Source organism: Poecilia reticulata, linkage group LG7, assembly GCF_000633615.1.
Source record: "Poecilia reticulata strain Guanapo linkage group LG7, Guppy_female_1.0+MT, whole genome shotgun sequence".
NCBI lineage: Eukaryota > Metazoa > Chordata > Actinopteri > Cyprinodontiformes > Poeciliidae > Poecilia > Poecilia reticulata.
The window spans coordinates 15,755,599-15,779,434 of record NC_024337.1 but is presented as its reverse complement, the minus strand read 5'-3'; the positions used below and the strand labels follow the sequence as shown (position 1 = coordinate 15,779,434).

General features: G+C 37.5%; 1 protein-coding gene across 1 annotated transcript; it reads left to right on the top strand.

The window, feature by feature from the left end:
- The first annotated feature begins 3,009 nt into the window (after nt 1-3,009).
- Nucleotides 3,010-22,974, top strand: cd34 (CD34 molecule). The gene is made up of 5 exons (XM_017305993.1): nt 3,010-3,287; nt 17,344-17,406; nt 17,529-17,725; nt 18,713-18,856; nt 21,527-22,974. Exons 1-5 carry the CDS (start codon nt 3,206-3,208, stop codon nt 21,716-21,718), a joined length of 678 nt encoding a protein of 225 aa, XP_017161482.1. The 5' UTR covers nt 3,010-3,205; the 3' UTR covers nt 21,719-22,974.
- Nucleotides 22,975-23,836: the final 862 nt, after the last annotated feature.

The window sequence follows — 23,836 nt, the reverse complement described above, 5'->3', positions numbered from 1 at the left end:
GCATGTGTCAGAAGACTAATCATAGTATGAAAGTGAAGTCATTTGCAATTATATGATATATTCCCAATAACAAAAATTATAAAAACTGAAAACTTAATAGCTGATTTAATTTATTTGTGTTGGTAAAGTTCTTTACCAACACAACAGAACTTAGCCATTGAGTTGGTTAAGTTATTCTACAATAAATATTTGAGCAGGTTTTAGATCTCTGAGTTTTCAGTCTGTGAACATGCGCTGTTAACTCTGAAACACTTCAGGTCTCAGACTTGGTGTTTTCCTCCTAACAACTCGTGTGATTGTTCAATGAAGCACATGTGCTACAGTATGTGTGTATGCGTGTGTGTGCGTGTGTGTGTGTGTGTGTCTGTGTGTGTCCTTCTGGGGCTTAGTAATGACTCACTGCTGGCTGCTTTTTGTCTGTCCAGAGACAAACAAAACGTGCGTCCAGGCATTTTGAGAGACGCCATGTACTTTTACTGGCTCAGCTGTAACATGCAGGAGAGAGGAAGAGCCGGCCCCGATGTCCAGGTGAATCTCCAAGAGAAATTTAAACAGAATACATGTGTTCCATTGTTGTAAATGTCAGCCGGAAGACTGGAAAGCGAACATTGCAGGTGTGGAGTAAAAACTGCTCTGGGCGTCTTCCTGTATACACTCCTTATGTTTATATGTTTCTTGTTTAAACCACTTTGGCATACATCTTTTCCTTTTACTTTCTTTTTTATGTTCTTTTAGTTTGCTTTATTTGAATTTTTGTTTTTCTTATTTTCTGTCTCCTTCCTTTGTTATGCACTTCCAAAAATCTAATGCTTGCAAATCACAAAATCAGTGCTTCTTAAACTTCATGTCGAAAGCCACCAAAACCCTTGGTATTATTTTAGCAGAAAAGCAAAAAACACATTATTTTTTTATTGGTGCCGCATATTTAAAGGGTGTGGTTTATTTGTGCTTCATTCGTTCTTTAAAAGTCACACTCTTGAAGTGCCAAGTTGGAAAACAAACACAGCTGTCATGAAGTCTTCCAAATGATGAAGTTGGAAGTTTGTCACCATCTAAAACTGACATGACTGCAAGACACATCTTCAGTGAAAAGCTGTTTATTTGTTCCTCTTTCAGTTTGTATCCCACTTAATGACTTTCCATTTCTACTTCAAGATCTGTTAGTAAGCATAAGTGATTTCAACAACTGTAGAGAAAAACCTTGTTATTGTTTTGCACTGTCTTTGTGTCCAGTTCAACTCCCTGTGTATCACCTGGGTTAATAAGTCTCATTCCCTTAGTCTCCCTGTTTGCCCTCTGCTGACAGCTGTTCAACATTCCCCTGATTAGACTTACCTGGTTCCCATTGATCAGATCTCCTTTGTACAGGGATTCTCTGGTGTTTTTGTTCTGCCCATGCCCAACCTGTAAGCTTTGTCATCTTCATCATTAAAACTTTATTCTAACACTCTTGTCTGAATTTTGGTCCTATTTCAAACTTGCAATACCCTCTAAGGAACCTGATTCTGCACTTTTTACATCGGTTTTGCTAAACAAAGCCAATGAAACTCTCACAAATACATTTATGGGTTTTTATTCATATTTTTCAGTGGGGTTTTTGTTTTCTGTGTGTAAGATGAGAACATGCATTAGGTCCTGTCAAAAAAAAGCAAAAAACATATCAAAATAAATCTTGAAGTTTAAAGCCAATTGGAAATTTCCGATTTGATTTTTAAGACTCTTTTCTCTTGCAGTAACCTGCAGACTCCACCATCATCTGCCAATGATGGTTGCCAAGCAGACTCCAGTGCAACCAGTTAAGTCTTATCCCTAATGAAATGATAAAAAAAATCCTACATTATAAATATAAAGGATAAATAAATGGATTAACTTTTTGTGCAAGTTCCAAAGCTTGGTTCTCCAATCTGGACCAAATTAAGTTTCATTTTAAGTCACCAAAGCCACACCCAGTCCTGAAGACTTCCTGATGTACAGAATGAAGAAATGACTTCCAGAGGCTTTCATGTTGTTCTAACAACATAAAATATGCATAAAGATCTTAAAAAGCAGCACATCATGTGCCAACGTAAACTAATTCAAGAACACATGAGAAAGATGACAAAGTCAGTCTGGAAAGGGTTTCAAAAATAAAATTGAATGTTTGGGATTACAACGAATCAGTCATTATCTACAACTGGGGAAAACATCAAGCAGCTGTGAATCTTTCTCAGAGTGGCTAGTCAACCAAAAGTATTCCAAGAGTACGTTTGAGAATTATTTTGAGGGTCTTAAAAGAACCCAAAACAACATGGAAAAATGCAGCAGGCCTCACCTACCTCAGTTAAGGTCAGTGTTCATGATTCAACCAGAAGATACTTGACATAAAAGCGATTTGTAGGGAAGCACCAATGGAAGAACCACGGTTGACGACTTTTCTAGGAAATATTCTGTGTACCAATGAGACAGAAGTTGAGCTTTTTGAAATGTGTGTTTCCTTGCATTTGTTGTAAAACCAACAATGATTTCAGAAAAATAATACAATTTTAACAGTCAATAATGCATAACCAATTCTTTTCATATTTGGCACAGGGATTTATTTTGGATGGCTTTTAACACATTGCAATTTGTATTTGATCAGGTAATCTTTGTCTTGTATTACAAATTGTATGATGATCAGAAACGTGTGACAGAAAAGCAAAAACAGAACAAATCTGTAAGGTAGAAAACTGTTTTTTTGCAACACTAATATCAACAATTCTTCTGAGCACCACCACAAACAACCTGAGTACTACCAATAGAACCTGTACCTCTGTTTAAGAAACATGACCCAGTACCAACAAAGCCGAGTTGAAACAACACCCAGCCTTCTTCCCAGAAACATCTCGTCACACTTTGCTGCCTGCTCTACATCCCTACACACACACACACACACATGCACACACACACTGAGAGTAGAGAGGAAGCAGGGGCCGTTGCTTTGGGGGAAATGGGTTAGCATGAGGCAGTTAGAAAAGGGGTGTGGAAAGAGCAGAGCAAGGGAGGCTGAAGGAGCGGGCTCGTATAAAGAGAGACAGAACACAAGCCAGGCTTTATCCTTCTCTCCTGTCCCGCTCTCTCAGACCTCACAAGAGAAGCTACCCCAGCCCACCGGCTCGCCCTCACTTCCCACTGTTTTTTTTTCCTTCAGACACAAAGTCCCGCCAGACGTGTCGAATTTGAACAGAGGATGGCCGCATCCATGTGGAGAATGAATGGGCTCTGCAGAAGCATGACTGGAGTTCTGCTCCTTTGCGCTCTATTGTTTAGCAGTGAGTAGTCTGTTTTTGATTATAGCATGTCTTCTTCACTGTTTCATTCACACCTTTAGTAGTTTCCACAAAGGTATTTTTTTATTATTCTTTGTAGAATTTCAAGATTCTTTTTTTTTTTTTTTTGGTTTTGTCTCCACATTTTTGGGAAAGAAAAATTGTATTTATACATTAGTAGAAATCCCATGTCTAATTGGGCATGAGAGGTTTACATAAAGTAGGCTTGCACGTGAACATGTAGATGTATTCTTAGTGGTGTGGTGGCTGCAGACACAAAGGATCTGCTCGGAGACGGAAAGTTTCATTTGAAAATCCTTATGCTCTACATCCTGTCGAGCATCTGGGTGGAGCTACAACGTCTTTGAATTTGTGAAAAATGGATAAAGCCACATTCAAACCACGTGCCCACCAAATAGACAATTTACTTGTCTTTGCATTTTTTCAAAATATGTGTGATTTCATGGCCTCACAGAGCACATTTAAATTGGAAATGAGGATGGAAATCTATCCTCTACATGCGCTTTTTCCTAATCTACCATGTATGTAGTAAATGTGCGCGCTTTCATGTTTTTGCATACTCACTGGGGCAGCATGCTCCAAATCAATTCAAGGCATGATGCTAATTGCAGGGTGATGCATGGGTTGGAAGGAGTAGTTGTAAGGCGGTGCTGGTTTTACTCCAGCCAATTGTAACGACTTCTGCAGAGCTGTCAGGCCCCAGATGCATTTAAATTTTTGGACTGACCTTGGGAGAACCAGGAGGAATATTGCAGACTGAAGGAAAGAGCGAATCGTTTACTTTAAAAGGGAAACGATCATGAGATGGTGGAACATGTTCATGACTTGTGCAATAAAAGGGCATACCACAAACCCTATGCCGCAGCAGCAGAGAAACAGATGGTAATTAGATTTACATGAGAATCAAATTACGTTGGGTACTCCCAATCAAGTCAAGTGGGTTTTTTTTGTTATTTTGCTGCCCAATCTCACTCATAACAAACTTGGCGCCAAGTTCACTGCACGGCATAGAGCTTGGTCTTTATTTGTCAGCTTAATCTGGAAAAGCAACAGAGCAAAAATAATCTGCAGAGCCAAAAAGAAAATCCCCAAATGTGACTGCAAAACAGGCATGATGTGAAATGTGTGGTTCAAGTTTTTACCTGCAGTAGATGACACTGTTAATCCCAGATGCATAAACTAATGTAATCTCCAAAAGGTCAGAGCTGTACATGCAAAGACAATTTTACAAACCTCTAATCCCTGATCATGTTTGTTTTGATGAGTCATTTTCTCCCAACAGATGGCTGATCACCTATGAAATGTTTGTAAGAGGCATTGCTGCAGAGTTAATAATAACATGAGAAAAACACTGATAACATCTCTGGTTCCTATTTTGTAACAAATTTGTACAAAATAGCATTTGCATTAATTGTGGTATTTGTTTCACTTTAACCTCGCTTTACCTTTTTTATCAGACAGTCATGCTGACCGGAAATGTTTTAGATGCTCTGTTCTCAGCACAATGTTGACACAGGAAAATCACTGGTTGTGGACCACTCCCTACCTCCTTTTCTTATGTCAACAGTCACCAGCGTCAGAGAGAGTTCAGGACCTAATCAGACTTCTGTTATCTTGAAATAGCCTGAATCCCTGAAATTTCACAGCCGCTTAACCAAATGCTGTTTGATTTAGTTTGACCTGGAAGCATTAAGCTAACAGCTATTCTGAGAGGACCCAACACTAAAGTGGACTTCTACCATTTTAAAACAACACAAATCTCCAAAGAGTTATAGTAGAAGTTTATATCAATGTTATTTTACTAATGTTTTTAACTGCTGTGTTGGCATTGAGAAGTTAAGACAAGAGCAGCGAATATTTACTACAGATGGTTTGATCCCTGGGCCATTTACTGCATGGTCTTCCTGTCAAGCTAGTAATGAAAAAAGGTGACCAACATCCAGGAAATAGCTCTTTGATTTGACCTGATGTGAAAGAAAATAACACGGTAACAAATATTTTAATTATCATTTTAATTACAAAGTACATATAAGCTCTTTCAGTGACCTATAGACTAATATCCTTAAGGAATATCACGAGGGTGTCTGTAGACCCACCCTGGCTTCTATACTGTAGCGTTGGCTCTGAGATCACATAGACCTGCTACAATGTTCATATTTGTGTGGTGACTTCACCATGGTGAAAAGTTATAACTGCACAGGCAAATTTACAGCTCCGAGAAGGAAAACTTGATAGTTTAATACCTACTTATATGCAGAGATTCTCAGACCAGAGTTTGTCACCTCATGTAGCTGTCTGAGTTTCAGATTAACACAATTTGAACTGCCTTAATGGCACCATACAAGTCACAAAAAGCAATCCAGATACTTTTAAAAACATAAGACAGTGTGGTTCCAATGCTTCAAAATGTGGGTCAGATGCTTGGCCAATGACGTCAACAGACGTTCAAAGACATGAACTGTTTTGATCTCTCATGCTTGATTAGCTTGTTTTCATCCCGATGAAAAACCCTCTTTATTAATTCTGTTCAATGCAGATGTTATGTCTTGTTCAAATTTGGTTTACCTTGGGGAGAAATAACCAATCAGTCCATGCCTCAACAAATTTAGCACCAGTAATTATTGTCGTTCGTAATCTGGTTTAGGAATGGAAGAAGTCCTTTGCTAGGCAAAGTTCATGCCTGCTAGGCGTATTGTTCATTATCTTCTGAAAATGGTGTAAACAAAGGTCAAATAACAGGGTCACCTCATGCCTAGAGGAGGACGTCCTGCGTAGTGCAGCTGGTCAGTTATACTCTGACCAGCTGCAGGGTGGAGGAAACCATTAGCCCATAGCCAGGGGATGTGCTGGAACGTGTCTGGTTGGGAGCTGCTGCAGCTCCCAACTTGCGAGGTTTAAAGGATAAGGTCTTAACCTTTTAAAGACAGATCCCTCAGGCTACTTTTAGTGATCCTATGGAGTGTCCTGAGTGGCCAATTTTAGCATTTTTCAGGGGGTCAAATCTGTGTTTGACAAGGTCAGAGGTGTTTTTTAGCTATTTTTAATTTTGCTGGTTGTAGAGAGCAAGGCAAAAATGTATAAGATTAAGTTTTGGTCCGATCAGACTAAAATGGAACAGTGTGAGTGGCAGAAAACTAACACTACTCATTATCCTCAATACAAACATCAACATTATACTTTGGCATTACTTTTCTTAAGCATGGCTATAGAAGCTTGTCTGAGTTGGCAAAAAGGTGGACAGAGCTAAACTCAGGTAAATGTAGGGGGGAAAACAGCTGGAGACAACAAAGGACTTGAGACTGGGCCAAAGGTTTTGCCTTCCAGGAGGACAAGACTGGTTTACCAGAAAACATACAGGATACATCTATCTGAAGCACTATAGTGAGAAGAATGATCCATGGATGAAGTAGTTTTGTCTTTTTTTGTTTATTTGCATCTGGAGAGCAGTAGAGAGCTACAGTTTCTTAACACAAATCTGAATCAAACAAGAGTAGATGGTTGAGAACAGAGAGAGATGTAGAGGCAGGATTTGTTGAGAGATTTTTGCGATACGCAAGCAACTCGATCATCCCGACTCTCCAGCAAACAGATTTGGTTTATATTCCCACTTCCCATGGCTGCCAGTCAGTAGTTATGCAGGCGTACAAATATGCAGCACTGAGCTGGCCATGCTTTGCAGAGTTGGATGATGTCATTCGAAAGTTCTCAGAGTACGTTATAAGTTGTCTCTCTTTCAGGGGAAAACCCAAGCTTTACATCTGCTCCAGCCAGGGAGAAAAACATCTTGTCTCGCTTATTTCACCATGTCATCCACAATGACTCCTCCTGTTGCTAGAGTCAGGGCCTCTGGGCAGAGCATTAGAAGCTGTGGCAATTGCTGTTTCAAAAGGGCCACACTAARACAAAGATTTGSACTCTTGTTTGGAAGATTCTGGTGTGCAAAAATCCCCAGGAGATCAGCGGATCTCTTGGAGTTTGACAACATCAACCGCTCCAACAGTTGAAACTTTTGCATCTCGGTTAGAAACTTTGCTCTGCCAATGAAAACACAGGCAGAATATTGCCACTCTCTTTCTCATGGCCCCGGGCTGTTGACCAGCATTCTTTAAGTCCCAAGATGTGATGTTAGAGTTTGAATTACGTCATCAGCTAGAGGGTGTGGGTCTTTATATAAGCTTTTGGCAGATAGTGGTCTTATGTCAGGCAGGGTGTGTGTCCATCTGGGCCAGAAATTGTGGCTAAGATCCTGCGTGAGCTTGCTAAATAATTAACCTTAGAGTCTGGGTTTTGTCTCGTTACTTCAGAAACTTCTGCATCAAGATTAAAAATGGTCCAAATGTTGCAAAGCAGCTGCTATTGTCGAATCTTTTGTTCGTTCATTAGTTCATTGAATGTGTCAGTGCCATTTTTAATGTATTTTCTTTATCACTGACTGTTCCTAAGAAAACATTTCAACAGAAAACAAAACCACCACCTCCACTGATAAATATTTTTCTGGAAAGGGGGTTGCCTTGAGGGAAATAGGAACAGTGTTTACTTAAAAAAAAAAAAAAAAAACTTAATGAAAAGCAGAAGCCACGCCAAAGTTCAGATCTTCCTTTCCCAATTACTGGCGTTCTGGAGAACGTATTGTTTCTTGTTCTCCTGGCACCCTGCTGCTGTTTTATAGCTGTTGGCTGTGACTGGCATAAAGTAGGCAGAAAAAAACTGATAATTCTTTTTTCAGCACTCAAAATTGTAAGTATATGAGCCACACCAATTTTGATCATGAAATCTCTGCTCTAGTCAAGGCTTGGACAACCTGTGCTAACATTAAAATTACATGGCTTTGAAACTGATTCAGTCTCCTTCGTATTTTTTCTACAAGGAATTTTTATCACAGATTCTGAACTGAATCAGTTAAAACACTCTCATACTTCACTAAAGTTAATACAATCAACAACAATACAGAATGTGAAAACGTGGTAGATCTAAAAATGTGGTAAACTAACACCAAGTACAGTCTTTAATTAGGATTACACTTGATTTTACGTTCTCTCCTTTCCTTTATATTGTTAGACTTTCTGTTTGTCGACCTCTTTGTTGCTCCTACATGTTAACTAGATTCAGATAGCTGGAGGCTGTGAATATAGTTGCAGCTGAGACAGACTGAAGCATGAAGACTGGGTCAACTGTGAGTGCCTTGGGATGGGGAGGGGACCCGGCAGCACCCACTGTTCATTGAGAAGAATAAGAACAATATGTGCTTTCATGCTGAGAGTCTCCAAAAATCTTAGATAACATAAACAAGTCGCTAGATTTGTTGCTTGTCACTTTTTATTAAGTCACTTGAGGGCTAGCCAGGGACTACGTTGTCTGCACAAGAAGAGATGGTCACATGCCCCAGCCAGGAAACTGCTACAGCTTCTCTCTAAATTTAAATGTCAATATAAAGGCTTATTCCTCATGTCTGAAATTTTCTCAAATTGATTAAATTCCAGATTCCAGTCCATGCAAAAAAACCCAGACCGAGTGTTAAAACTGGTCTTAGGCCTTTTAATGAGGTACCTAAAAAAGGTTGTTTTTTTTTATGAAGCACAGAATAACCCAGTTCCTCTCCAGTATGGTGCTGCACACTGCCAGACAGCTGAAAGGGGGACTGCTACGTTTTTCTCTCGCACAGCTTCAGCTGTTTTAAAGGAAAATAAAGATGGGAATTRAAGGGAATGCACAAACTCTGTGCTGGAGAACCAGGCTGTGCTGTACCTGCAGAAGGTTTTACTGTTTATCCACGGAAACAAAAGCGCCTAACGAGCTTTCGCTGGAGCCATTTGACGACTCGAATAATGGCTCCTGGTAATTAACGTGGGCCAAATTGCATGCTATTAAAGGCATACTTTATACATCTTAATTAAAAACAAGGTCTGGCCTGTTATTACTCCAGGAAGTCCTGAGTTTGGACGACTCTTTCCCTTATGTTACACGTGTGAATACTTAATACCGTGTGATTCCATGACAAGCACAGAAAGTTTATCAAATGTTTATTATGAAGTTTTGCTCTTCCACTTGGGCCTGGGCGTGTACGGCCAGAGGTTCTAATGTCTTTGCGTAACCTCTTTCCCCCGCAGAGATMGGCGGCTGGAATGAGTCCATCAACATCTGCTGGTGTCRGCTCGGACACAGACAGGAGGGCAGTTAGCAGCTTCTTGAAGCAGCTGCTGCTGCTTCCAGCTTCTAATCCACTCGGAAAATGAACAGTCTGTTTTGGAAACAGGTTTAGAGTTTCACTGCCCGGCTCAAACTATTTTAATGAGTAAACTCGAGACTGAATAAAAACAGACATTTCTCAGAGGTCAGTATCAATCATGAGGCAGTGTTTTCAGTTGTTGTGCCCCAGTTTCACTCAGAAATGTAGTAAGAAGAGAGAGAATAGAGAAAAAGTAATTTTTTGGGGAGAGAAATTGTAACTTTTTCAGCAGCCTGCAGGTCCTTTAGTCCATTCTGATGACAGGATAGAACACAATGGTCATGTTGTTTGCTCCAGGAGTTYGTAGTAGTTCTGGTGACGGATGATGTGCATGTGTAGGTCCCGGTATGTTTCCCTCTGCAGTTCAAAGGGGTCACTTCCTCTCTGGATGTGCACGGACATCATTCCAACACTGTCRTCCATTCTTTTCCATTTTTTTTCCTGAAAAACTATCGTGTGTTTTGTTGGAAAACACAAAGGGTGTGGACAGAGAGGAAAAGTCAACTTTTACCACCCCAAACAAAAATAGTTCTCATGTTCAAGGACCTCACATTGTCTCTACACATTACTTAATTTACATTAATATTTTTTCTTACCACAAAAAAGTTTGCTCACAAATACAAGAAAAAACTTGGCTGGATAAAGATAATCGGCAACAAAATTATATATTCAGTTCTTTGTATTTCTCTCAATTTTGTGAAGTTGAGAGAAAATGGTACRTTGATTAAAAATGAGATTAAAAGGARTACATTGATCAGAGAAGTAGACACAATGTCCAGTGAAACTGTAGAAGAGCTGAAGAGATCCACTCTTCAGGAAGGAGAATCATTGGCTGTGCACACAAGAAATCTAGCAAGAAGAAAAGCAGTGTTAATAAAGAAACCCCCTTAAGTGACATGACACACGTGGGAAACGCTGAGCAGTAAAAGCAGAYGTACATTATACTTTTCATAAATCCAAAASTCCACTGAAGTTTGTGGTTGTAACAGTTTACAAATGTTTAAAGAGCATCCRCAGCCTTAGTCTCAGTGTTTTTATTCTGCATKGTGTTTTCTAAAATGATCTTAAGTCAGCCGCTTTCTGTTAAAGGAGCATGAACAGAAAAAGTGTGGTTGGAAGATTTTGGGGGTCCTCTTTGGACATCTGGATGAGTAATGGAATGAGGGTGTGGCTATATGATGACATCCAAGGTGTTGTCTCTGCAGTCTGGGTGGAGGTCAAATCGTAATCCCAAGCTTTTGGGCTGAGGCTTTCCTCCTCCTTCATGAGTTCACAGCACAGTGCGTACGCAGGGAGGGAAAGAGCTCCCAAAGGACACTTACAGCAGCTGCACCCTTTATTCTCCCCCATCCATCTATTAGGTCTCCTCCCTTGTCTCCCATAGGGAGGAAGCAACACTCATCTTCAAATGCCATAATTTATAAGTGAAAAAGTCATGTCCCCCTGTTCCCACTCTCAGCTGGAGCAGTTTAATCAAGTGCGACAACAATGTTTGCGTTTGCAGCCATTTCCTGCAACACCCCGGCCCTAAATTTAAACACAGGGATGGTAGTAACAGTGGCAGTTACCTTAGTATAAAAGGCTGTGACAGATGGGTGAAGTTGGGAGATAATAAATATCTACATGTAGTGCAAATGCAGATGGAGACATGCCGAGTTTGGTTGGTTGCTGTTTTACATTCATGTGTGAGTTCAAGTTAAAAAAGAAGCAGGGAAACAGGAGTGTTACCAAGGTTAACATAAACTTACTAACTGGTAAATTCTGGTGCCTACACTTACTATCATTATTTTACTGTATTCCCTCCAGAGGAAATCATGTTACCTTGCTTTTCCAGTAAAGATAAGTTCACAAAATGCTGTTACTGCATATGCTAGCCAGAGAGGGGGAGGATGAAGGGTTGTCCCCAGTGAGAGCTGGTGGAGGAGGGGCTGAGAGGAGGATAAAGGAAATGAAGGAACCATTTTTAAAAATATTCTAACTAGTCTTCACAATACTTTTAGTGTGAGAGTTGATGATAAGACCTGGGCCTCCCTCCTCCGGCTAATCATCACACCTCCCTGCTCTCCCATGTGTCTTCAGAGACTGGGAAGTTCATGGCAGCGCATTCCAGGGTTGAGAGATTGGATCTGCCATAATTAATTAAATGTTAGTTTGTCTAGGAAATCTTTATTGTTACATATCTTCATATCCCAACCTCACGATTGCGTAAAACGCGGGTTCAAGTAAATAACACTCCAGTGTTTATTGATCTGATACAGTAGAATACACAACTTGTTCTCAAGCTTTAACCAGGCGGTCATGGATATTTTTATGCATTCCAAATATTCAACAAATCAGAATATCATTGAAAAGTTTGTTTATTTCATCAACTTAATTCACAAAGTGTACCACAATATGCAGATTAATTAAGCACATTTAAGATATGAATATTACATCCAACCAATAAAAAATAATCAGCATAAATCTAGGTCAATTAAAAGTAATCTTGGCTCTTAAAAAGTAGAAACTGACAAACAAGCCTCATCACTATGTACATTTGGATTTATTGCATATATTTAAAAAAAAGGAGTTTAGTCTTTTGCTTGCAGGACTAATTTGTAGTTTTGACATATTTTTCAGCTGGTAAAAACTGTTAAAGCTCTAACACTAAAACAAGCCTCATCCATCACTACAATACACTGCTGTATATCTAGATTTGGCAAATTATGAGCAGTAAACATGTTCAGCAGCTAACTGCAGACTGGCTGCCTGAGCAGATAGTCAAACTATTTGCTACTAGCTTATGTTCAACTCTCAGATAGTTAACATTATTTTCTTCAGAATTGAATGGCAATTCTGAAGAAAATATGCACAAAAAGCACTGCAGAGCTAACACTAATTATAATCTGATTATCCGGGTAACTGAATAGATGTGATAAATAACATTAGAACTGAACAAATTCACACAMACCCAGAGGTTACATCATAACATCATGCTTTCATTTCCCATCTTGAAACTCAGTGGGAAGAGGCTAAGGTTATGTTTCTGTATGTTTTCCTGTGTTTGTGTTAAGACCAAAGTTTTCCATGGTTTTCCGATGCTGGGATGTCTGACTGGAATTAGTGGGAGATTCCTTACACAGTGGTGGAGTGCTAAAAATGTCCACATCCATGCCTAGAGACACGTTTTTATATAAAACTGATTTAAGAAACTATCACTGAGCAGGAAAAAAAAACTATAATTACATTTACACAATATAAATAGCTTAATGTATGATTCAACAGAAGTTAGACCTTCTGAAGATTATAAAAAGTGAAAGAGAAGAGAAAATAGGATAAAGTCAATTCAACATAGAACATAAATAAAATAGTTCCATATTGTTGCACTTTTGAATAAAGCAGTAAGACCAGCAGGGGGAAAGTAACTAGCACCCACAATTTGTGAGTTGTGCAAATGAAATGCATGTCCTTATTGTGATATTGCTACCACCATGTTTCATGGGGTATGGTGGATTTTTTTCATGCAATGTTTCGCAATTACACCAAAACATTTTGGCATGATCTGACCAAAACAGCGCTTGTTGTGTGCTCTACATCTGGCTTTCTCTCAAAAATGTTTTTTCCCCCCCGCTTCCTGTATAAATTCCAGATTTTTCAAAAGCATGACTAACACGCCTCATTTCTACTAAGCATCGCATCACAGTTTGATATAACGGCTTTATGGTCCGGCGTATTCAGGAGAGCGTTTCCTCTGCCAGTTGGAGTCTCATTGGCCAGGTGGGGTTAATCCCAAATGCCTAGAGAGGCATCATGCTAGCACAAAGACAAACGAGGCAATAACTTGTTTACATGTCTCCTACTTCAGATTTTTACACCTGCGGAGTTCATCCTTAGTTCTTTACATTGACTATAGTCTATTCTGTTGGAAAAGCATTGTGAAAATGATGTTGGAACAGGATCTTGTTTTTGATCTGATGTAAAATAAATACAGAGTGAATTTAGATCCCCCGTGTTTAAGGGATTGTAAACACTTCAAACATTTTTCAAGAACTTTGTGACCTTAAATTGTCATCAGTCCACAAATCACATTGCTAAAAACTGGAGGAAAGTTTTGATTAGATGTTACACACTTACTGTCTTTATGGAAACTAAGCTGAAAAGGGAAGCCTGATCCCTAATACTCATTCACTGCCTTTTTTTCTTCTTCAAGGCTGTCATTATATTATCTTGTATTCAGACAGTTTCACCTTCGTTTGGGTGGCTGTAGAAAATCTGCACGTTTTTAAGGGGAAACCGTTCAGCCAAAGTAGTTTAATAACATCATCTGTTTAATAGATTTGCAGAGTTCTAGACGGTTTGTATTTAATTATAATTATCAGTTGATTTAACCCAAGTCAAGTTCGTTTACCTCACATGAACCCTGGAAAGGCTCTCTCTCTTGTTTTTAGTGCTTAGCTTACACGCCTAAACAATGCTTAAATGTATTGTAAGTTAACTTCAAAAGAAGGATCCACCCTAGGACATGTTTGGTCTAGACATCTTGCTTTTACTGATTAACTTAACAGGAGGTTTCACTCTACAGGACAAGCTGCAATTGGAAATAACTAAAAAAGGAAGTGGGAAAATAGGAATTGTCAAAGGATTTTGTAATTTTTTTTTGCATATTTCCAGTGAAACTGGTAGATTTCCAAAGTTAAGAATGCTTTGTTCTTGCATTTCTATTCAAACGTTGCGTAGAAATACATATTTTAGAATATCAAAGTGCTGTAACTGGATCTCCTATTGGAGTTTGTGCAGTCTGCTCCCATCRAACAGTCTCTGCTTCAAGTAGAGGACTTCAAGGATCTTGGTGTCTTGTTCATAAATGATAGAATAAAGCAGGAGGTTGAAAGCCCAGATAGAGGTCTCGTCTGCATTTATGTGAACAATTGTCAAGTTTTTTGTGTTAAAGTAAAAAAGTTAATGTCTCAATTTATGGTTCAACTACGGTCATGAGATGTGGATCATTAAATACAAGAAAAAGATCCCAATACTAAGTTATTAATCCATTTCTCTCTCCTTTGCAAAAAGCACCAGGATCCACATACATGTTCGTCGACATCCATGTTTTAATGCAGAACCAAGATCACTTGCTTGGTCCCCATCAGTGAAGCATGATATCTGAGGAATGTGTTGCAATCCTTGGAATAGAAAAAGTAAAATTGCTGAAAATTTTAAAAGGCAAAAACTCCCAATAGTCCAGAAAAGTCTTGATAGTTACATCTCTAAGCTATTCTCTTCTTGAAACACTTTAAGCTCCCCAAGAATAATCTGGAAAATATCTTTTTGGGGGATGGGAGGTTTGGATTTCCCTCCCGGACTTGTTGCCCCCATGACCTGATCTCAGATAAGCAGAAAGCAACAAATGAACTGATGTTTTCTTAACAATCAAAGCAACAAGGCAAGAATTTAAAAATTAAGCATGTGAAACAATAAAAGGCATGTTGAGAGAATTTAGTAAACTTCAGGTTTATAATGTGTGTTATACTTAGTGAAAACTCCTAATAGAAAATCATAATTTCAATTCATCAGTGAATAAAATGATTGAATTTACAACTGTAATTCCCTCACTGCTTATTTCTCCTATTCACTCCACCTTATTAATTGATCATATAAATATTGGTAATACATCCCGTCATTACATTTGCAATGTAAATCCAAAAATGTAAAGCTAAAACATTCTGCGTTGACCTTTTACTCTCTGCATGCTTCATACTTTTCACAATAGCCCCAGTGTCACAGAAGTCATGTGTCATTTCWTGCTGCATTCCCTTTAGATAGTTTGTGACCCCAAGTCAAAACAAGCTGTAGCGCTCCATCAGCTGCTTCTGAATGCTGTTAGCACATAGTAGAAGTAATTGGTCCCTGTGTGTTTTTSGTTATGAAAAAAAATGACCTTCAGAGCAAAGTAAGATTTTAGTTTGCACCCATATTCTAAGCTTATARGTCTTGGTAAAATGTTTTCTTGGACACACTTTGCAGTGTGTACCAACTACAACCAAAAAACGGAGGAMAGCTAGAAAAACAAAGAAGGAAATACAAGAGAACACAAAGTTTAGGAGTTAACGAGCCAAAATAAAAAGCCATCAATAAAGTCACATGTAGAGCACAGGGGAAACTGCAGAAAATAAAACRGAACAAGACAGTCATTACAAGTCGCCTTTAAAAAAAGGAGAAAAACAAGACAATGAAAAACTTGACAAATTTGATACTAAAATAAACATAATTGGCCTCATTCATTTAAAACTTGGCATGGATTTAGGAGCAGTAAATAGCGTCTGTGTAGGATCCATGAGCGGCCGATGAAACCATGTGTTCGCCAGTCAATCCCAGCACATGAACTGCTGGATTTAGATAAAACAAAAAGCTGTAAAAATGGTCATTTAGGAACCATGGTCATAATTATTTTAGGTTTTGTCACCTGTAAAATTTTAAACTTCAATAGACTCTCAGGTGGAAAAGGTTATTGTAAAACAAGATTGACAGTAAAAGGAAAAATATTGAACAATTTCTCACACAAAAGGCCTCTGCAAATGTGTATTATCTTCATATTTTAATATCCTATTTGACAAATTAGAACTTCTGAATTTTCCAGCTTTCATCAGACAGATATCATTTTTGCACAGCACCAAATTAAACCTGCCTGTCCAGTGGAATCTTGTGCAGAACTACATAGACCAAAAATAATGTCGCATACAAGAGTTGCTAAAGCTAAGCCAACAGAGATCCATCTTCCCTTCAGTACTAGTCCATGATGCCCARTGTCCAAATTCATGTTTTCACTCTTTCGGTATCTAAATGTTTTGARAAGCTGGCCAGAGTCCTGTGTGATTGAAGAGTTGTTATTCACATAATTTATTTGCCAAAACACAAAGATGTGTTTTATAGATGTACATCTTGCAGGCATACTTGCTGGCATAAACAATCCAGAATTAGGATAAAGTAGGAAGGGACTGAACAGAGAGGAAAAACCTAAATTGCAGTTGTTCTACGTTTTAAGCTGCATCTGGGTAACTGTTRTGTTATACAGTATATTTACTGTCACTTCATTTAGTTTTATTATCCAGCTGAAAATCCTACTGCTGTTTGTTTGCATAAGCATTTGTTGGTAAATGTCAAGTAACCAATTAWAAATGTCACAATGTTTCTTAAAAATATAGAAACCACAGCAAATGAATATTTTTGCTCAATACCCAGGAAGTGGTCGACTTATCCCACATAATAACAAAAACGTAATTGCATTTTTCAAGGGGATTCCCGCAGCATGTTTCAGCAACCCAGCAAGTCAAAAAGTTGCTTTCGTGGTTGTGGCTCATACGTGAACCACAGCAACGAATTRATCTGAYTATCCTGACTGAAACCACTAATGTGTGTTAAGTTCTGCACAATCAGCTGGCATTTAATCACATGTACTTCACAGGTTCATACAATTAATTGTTTYAGTACACGATCTGCTGTCTACAAATATTGTCTCTTAGATGTTAAGTTTTCTTTTTCTTTTTTATCTTAACAAATAACATGTTTAATGAATGAGGTTTAATGACATAAGAAGGTGCAGGAGATCATGTTTCATATTCCTCAAAACTGCATTAGCAATCTTAGTCACACTTACTGATATTTCTTTAATCAAATATATCACAAAAAAGCTGCTTTGAATCTTTAGCTTGGATCACAAATTCAGCTAAAAAAAAAGCAAAATGCTTGGAATTGTAAACTATCTTTATACTGTATCGTTGCTATGTGCACATTAGAGTATTTCAAGTTTTTTTTTTGTTTCTTTTTGTTTCACTACAGGCGAGGTGACATGTGAAGACAATTCAACTACATCAACCCCATCCACAAATACTCCTAATGCTGGTGAGAAATTTGGGATAAAAATGCAATTTTTGAAAGACATGACTGAATTACTGCYGTTGACGGYAAGAGTTAAAACTTTTCACAGCAAGTGTCAAGGCCTTATTTCTGTATTATGTTCTCAGGAAGTGGTGCCCCACCTGCTGCTCCAGCATCCACTGCTGCATCAGACCCCGGTGCCGCTCCCGCTGATGGACCCAGTGGAGATTCTGCAGGTTCTACTGTTGCTTCAACAGTTGCTTCAACAGTTGTCGCGACAAGCAGACACAATGAACAAGCTAGAGGTGCCCAGGAGAACTCCAATGTTCCTCCCAATTCAAAGGTCATCCACAGAGAAAGCTAATCTTTGTGTCACTCCGACTGGCTTTATTCTATTGGAAAAAGATCTTTACATGACCTTCTGTGACGTAGAATAATCTATGTAAAGGAATTAGATGCATCTGCTAGAGTGTGTAAAAAGTGGTCCAGACTTTTCTGAGACATTCCTTACCTGTCATGAGTTCTTGTCTTGTCATGAGTGTCAGATATTTAATGCACAGARATCCTTACTTGTTCTGGGATTACTTAAGATAAAAATTGGCATTCAACATTTAATACACATCTACAATAGTCTTTAAAAAATAAATTAAAACCTAAGCAATCCTCATCAAAGGTTATTTTGTCCCCATTCTAACACCTGATAACAGTCAAAAGTATTTTTTTTTATCATTTTGTAATYCTTTAATCTTAARTTATACCCTACCTTATCACAGTACTACCTAAATTGCATTTCCATGGTTTTCCAAAACGCCTGACTTTTAATCTGATGGAAAAAATATGCATTAAATTGTCAAGTTGTTTTTAGAGAATTAGTAGTATTTAAAATGGGGCTACTGACAGGAAACTCACACTAGATACAAAGGGAGTGTGTACTTAACACATAAAGAAAAGGAAATGCAGATAATCTAATTATTACAAATTGTAATGCAGTCAACCACCATGGCGTATATCCACACTAACTGTGCAAGACTCCACTGCTGAAGAAAACTCGCATTTAAACTTATTTAAAGTTTGTGTTCTTGCAGTTCTTTATTTATTTACCACAGATCAATTAACTTAATTAATTAAAGTGATGATACTGCTCATGAATAAACTTAATTTAATAACTCTAAGTAAACACTCCATCTGTACTGGTGAAGAATCACTCACCTCAGCATGCTAAATGCACGATGGTTCAATGGCTTGAGAACTAAATCTGTTTTACTTCTATTAACCACATTTTATTTCACTTTTTTCTCTCCAATATTTTTTTAATAAAACTTTCTTGTAGTTGGATAGGAAAAATGGCRTCCCACCATCATCAAACACTTCTGTATTTGTTGGAGTACTGGTCACTGGTCTTCTTGCTGCCCTCGGCATGATTGTGGGATACTTCAAGTGTCAACGGAAGCCTGACGCTAAGGGAGAAAAACTGGTAAGAATGTTTTTTATTTATTCTGTTTCAAGTTTCTCACAGTACCCTCCTCMCTTATTTGTGCCCCTGGTAAAAATGGATAAAATGCTTTATTCTAAATTAACTGGTAACTATCTGGTTAGTCCACAATTTTTGGACAAAGTTTACTTTTGTAACGTTCACTCTTAGTATCCTCCATTTGGGTAAATGCAGATCATTCTTTAGGACATATTTTGAAACATTTTATTTACGAGTGTTCTTCCTATAATTTAATAATAGCTCTGGCATTGGCCAGATCCCATCTGATTTATGGTTGTATATCATTCTTTTGAACATATGATTGGTTTCTTTTTGAGCTTCCCAGTACAGATCCCATTTTTGGATCTGTATGTCAGAGCTCTAATGAAGTAACACTAGAATATCTGAAATCAAAGCAGCAGCAAAGTTTTCTTGTAGATAATGCCTGGCAGTGCTCCAGTTGGGGAAAGCAGCTGGCCAACCATCAGACGAGCTGCAGAGAAAGACGGCGTTCTTCATCCAGAGCCCCACACCCTGCTCTCCACGGCCTTATGCATTTGCGATGATCAGTGTTTCATCTACCCAGTTGTTTCACTGTAACTCTCACATAACATGACAGAGGTCGTACAAGAGGYTGTATTTTGTTTGTGTGTTTATGGGTAGTGCTGGAAACATTCTGGCTTATTGGGTCCATCTGTCTTAGTGTTTAATCCGAACATGAAAACTGCTTCATATTTGATGCATTTGTTGTTTGCCAAGGTGAAAAAGAAAGTATACTTTAGTATACTAAATTTTAACATACTTCAGTATACTTTTATCGATGTACTTAAACTGTACTATTTTGGAACAACTAATTTTGTGCTTAGTATAGTTTAGTAGTATTTAAATAGTATTAAATTACAACTAATAGTATATTTTAGTATACTATATGTACTTTTTTGGAACAACTTCAAGTGTACTTAAAGTATACTTTTTAAATAGAATATTTCAGAGCTTTATTATTATATTTTGATATAATTATTATATATTTTGAGTGTAATAATTCTGTCTCAGAATTATATTAAATATATATATATATATATATATATATATATATATATATATATATATATGTAATATACTTCAAATATATTTTAAATATACTATTTGGTATTGATAATAAACTACAATTTTAATTACTCATGAAAGTCTTTATTCCTACGTACCTATTTTGTACATGACATGCAAAACTACACTGCAGTACTTACATTGTTTTAGGCTAAAATTACATGTAAAGATTAATTACACAAGATGCCCAAGGCAATTCAAATATTTTGTTTTATTACCTATATTTTAAAATTGTCCAATTTTACTCACAACTTTATGAACTTTACAATTAAACAGCAATTAAACAGAGAAAGCATTTGTATTTAAAGAGAACAGAAAAATGGCAAATAAAAAAATAATACTTACAATTTTAAGACGTTGTGGACTCGCCATGTATGTGACATCATAAGAACTGATGATGATTGGGACCGGATGCCTGGGGTGGAAAAACATTTCTGGGTGTCGTCTTTGCCCGTTTATGTTAGAAGTAGAAAAAAAATAGTCAGCAATGTCATTGAGTCAGTTGATGTTAGAATCAACTATGAAGCTGTTTTAAGTATGGACTTAAGGAGACAAACTACCTTAAAATCTTTCCATCCATGATCTGAACACACTGATCCTTGTAGGGTGGTGAGGGGGGCTGGTGGTGCCCATACTAAAGTATACTTTTTTTCACCTGGGATGATCTGTTGAATATGATGAAAAAATAATATGTTTTCCCTAAACATTTAAGCTCACGTACCAAAATATCATAGTGCAGAGGCAAAAATATTGACTTTCTTATGACTTTATCATAAGAAAGTAATTTTATGTAGACATATTTTCTTCATCATATTTCTACTATTGCTTTGGATCATTTAGGTCTAGAGTCAATGGTCTGTTATCTGTTCTTCAAGTGCAATTAAATAACTTTTTTTTCCAATTATGAATTGAAAACTGTAGATCAGACTTCCACATGTGAACATTTCTTAATAAAGATCAGAATATTTGAAGGTATGTTTATCCCTTTCTAACACAACTGCGTGTTGAAAAGGAGTCAGGCTTTTGATTCTTTTTTAAATATATATGTTTGAGGATTAAACTGTCATCTATTGGGGTTTCTTGATGATAAAGAAATTCAGATTTTGAACTTAATGACACATCAGCTCCTAGAAAAAAAGTGCTGAGTGCTTTTCACTCAGGCATAGTGTTTGTCACTTTGAAATGCTTGTCTTCAAGTGGCTAGAAATTTCATTTTAAGCTTTTTTAAATTGTTTTTCAAAGGTCATTCTTTCTTGGCATTGTGTTGATACACACATAAATAGTTTATGGTTTTATAGTGGTGCTCAAACTTGTTGATGACTGATTAATTAAGAAAGCTTAATTAGTTGCTACTTAATTATCTAAATGCTTTACAAGGCAAATGCGTTGTTTTTACACATTATTTGCCTTTGGTTGATAAATGTGCAATGGGGCAGTGCATTGTGTACATTTGAGATTAAAGATAAAAATATATAATCAGTAAGTGGTATAAAAAAGAGGACTAGAGATTTTAAAAAATGGCAATATTTAAATCTTTTAAAATGTTAAATTGTACTGTTGCTGCAGGCAGAGGAAGCCTTCTCAGTGGATCAGGAGAATCAGGGGAACACCCTTGCGTCTGAGGCTCCTTTGAACCCCCCTCCAGAAACTCAGGAGAAACCCAGCGTTAACGGAGAGTCCCTGGAGGCGGTTAAGACCGAGACTTCTCCTCCCACCAACGGCCACTCCACTGCAAAGACGGCAGACACAGAGCTGTGAAATCACCCCACAACTGCTGCAGTCCAGGAACTTCCTCCTGCTAATACATTTATCCACACAGATGCAWACATGCCCACACAAAGAAATTTGGTATCTCATCCTGTTCAGCCATAGAGGCCACAGCAAAGGAAACAGCAGGGATTATAATAACTTCTCTCAGAGCTACACAGCTCTGCTGTGGTTCTCTTCCTCGTTGGCTGTTGCCTCAACAAACATTAGGAAACCTAGTCTGATGATGATAATATTGGCAGATAAAAATAGTGCTGATGATGACGAAGACAGTCCCTGGGTTTTTGACGGCAGCCAGACTGAGACCAACAAGAGGAGGTTGGCAGCTCTTCTTTTTAAATTAATCATCACAAACTCTTATGAAGACTGCAGCCAGTGACATGCTGCTGAATCCAGCASCCTAACACCTGTCATCTGGCTTAAACTCGCTACAATTCCTGCAACACAGCATAAGCACATGGATAAAATTGTCTTTCAAATTTTACAATTTTAAGCCAGAAAAGACAAAAAGAAAAGGAGCAAAGCATGGTAAATTTACAAACTTGTCTGACAAAAATAAACCCACTGTACATGTTCAAATGTTTGCTGCATGTGAGTGTTAACATTTACTAGGATCTCCATCGTACATAGGCTGTATATATCAGTACATGCATCTAGGCTTTCATTTTTTATTTTGTACTTTGATGACTTGATAAAAGTGTAAACGTGTGAACATGAATGTTAGCCATTAAAACCTGTACAGTTTTATGAAATTAGTTGTCGCTTGAATGAGCTTCAGTGGGAGAAGAATCAAAGTTTCTTGTCTTCCTTTTCTCTCGGAGAGGTTGAACCAAGAGGAAACTGTCAAATCAAGTGATCAGCCAAAAAGAGAACARACCAACTGATGATCACTCTCAGCTTTTTTGTCATGTTTCTCAGTGTTATTCTCATTTTAGTATATAACTGTGTTGCTTATCCACTTGGCGTAGGAGTATTTATGCCTCATATGCCAGTTCATAACCCATGTTCTTAAAACTAGACTTGTTTCAACTAAATAATGCTTAATCTTTATGATACTCAAGGATGTGACTGTTGTTTTTTTATTTTTGTTATTAATATTTCTATGGGTTTCTTTTTTTTCCAGTTTTCTTCTTTGGAAACGTTTTGTAACATTTTAAAAATACTCTTCAAATTTTGTAATGTAAACATTGAAAAAGCAAATTCACAAATGCTTAAATTTTGTAAAAAAATTAAATAAATAATCACAATTTGTCCTCCTTTTGCTTTACTTTGTGCCAAATCTTTTCTTTGAATGGGGTTTCTACGATCTTACAATGTAAAGCAGAAATAGAAAATTTGATCTGATCAGTTTCCAGGTCTAAGAAAAAAAAAAATCTAAGTATTTTTTCATATTAAAGACAATGTTTGTAACCTTTGATTGATTGATGAATCCAACTCATTCATTGTTTTAGTTTTTGAGTTTCTGACTGACATACATAAACAATCAAAAAGTATTAAATTAAATATTTTTTTTGTATTTGACTAAAGCCTTTTTAGAGCTCTATATTATATTTTAATGTCATTCCTTCTTCAGAAACATACCCAGAGTGCTGATTTATTCATACATGTTTGAGAAATCCTGGAATCTCCCATGGCAACCATTCGGGGATGTCTAAATGCTACAATGTTCTTCCTATTTACCCAAAGCTCCATCTCTACCTGCAGCAGCAGAGGCAAACACCTGGTGGAACTGTGTGTCTGCTGAACTCTTAAGAATCATTATAAAAGGCATCATGGAGGAGCATTGTCGTCATGATGTTTTGGGGCAGTCAGATAGGATAGACGCCTCTTAAAGAGACAGAGGCCAATTTCAAGGTGTTGTATATGGTTGTGATGCAAAATGTCTTGTAATTTGTTTTTTATATATACAGCATTTTCATGACAACTGAAGGTAACATAGTTAGTTGATTGCACTTTACAATGACACTGTGTGTCAGAAAATATATAATACACTGCCTTAAACCGACTTCTAGAACAGAATCTTAAGCGATCATGATTTATGAGCAAAACAAAAGTATCTGTCTGGAAACATTTCCCTTTTCAGTGAAAGTGCTGCTTTTCATTGAACTG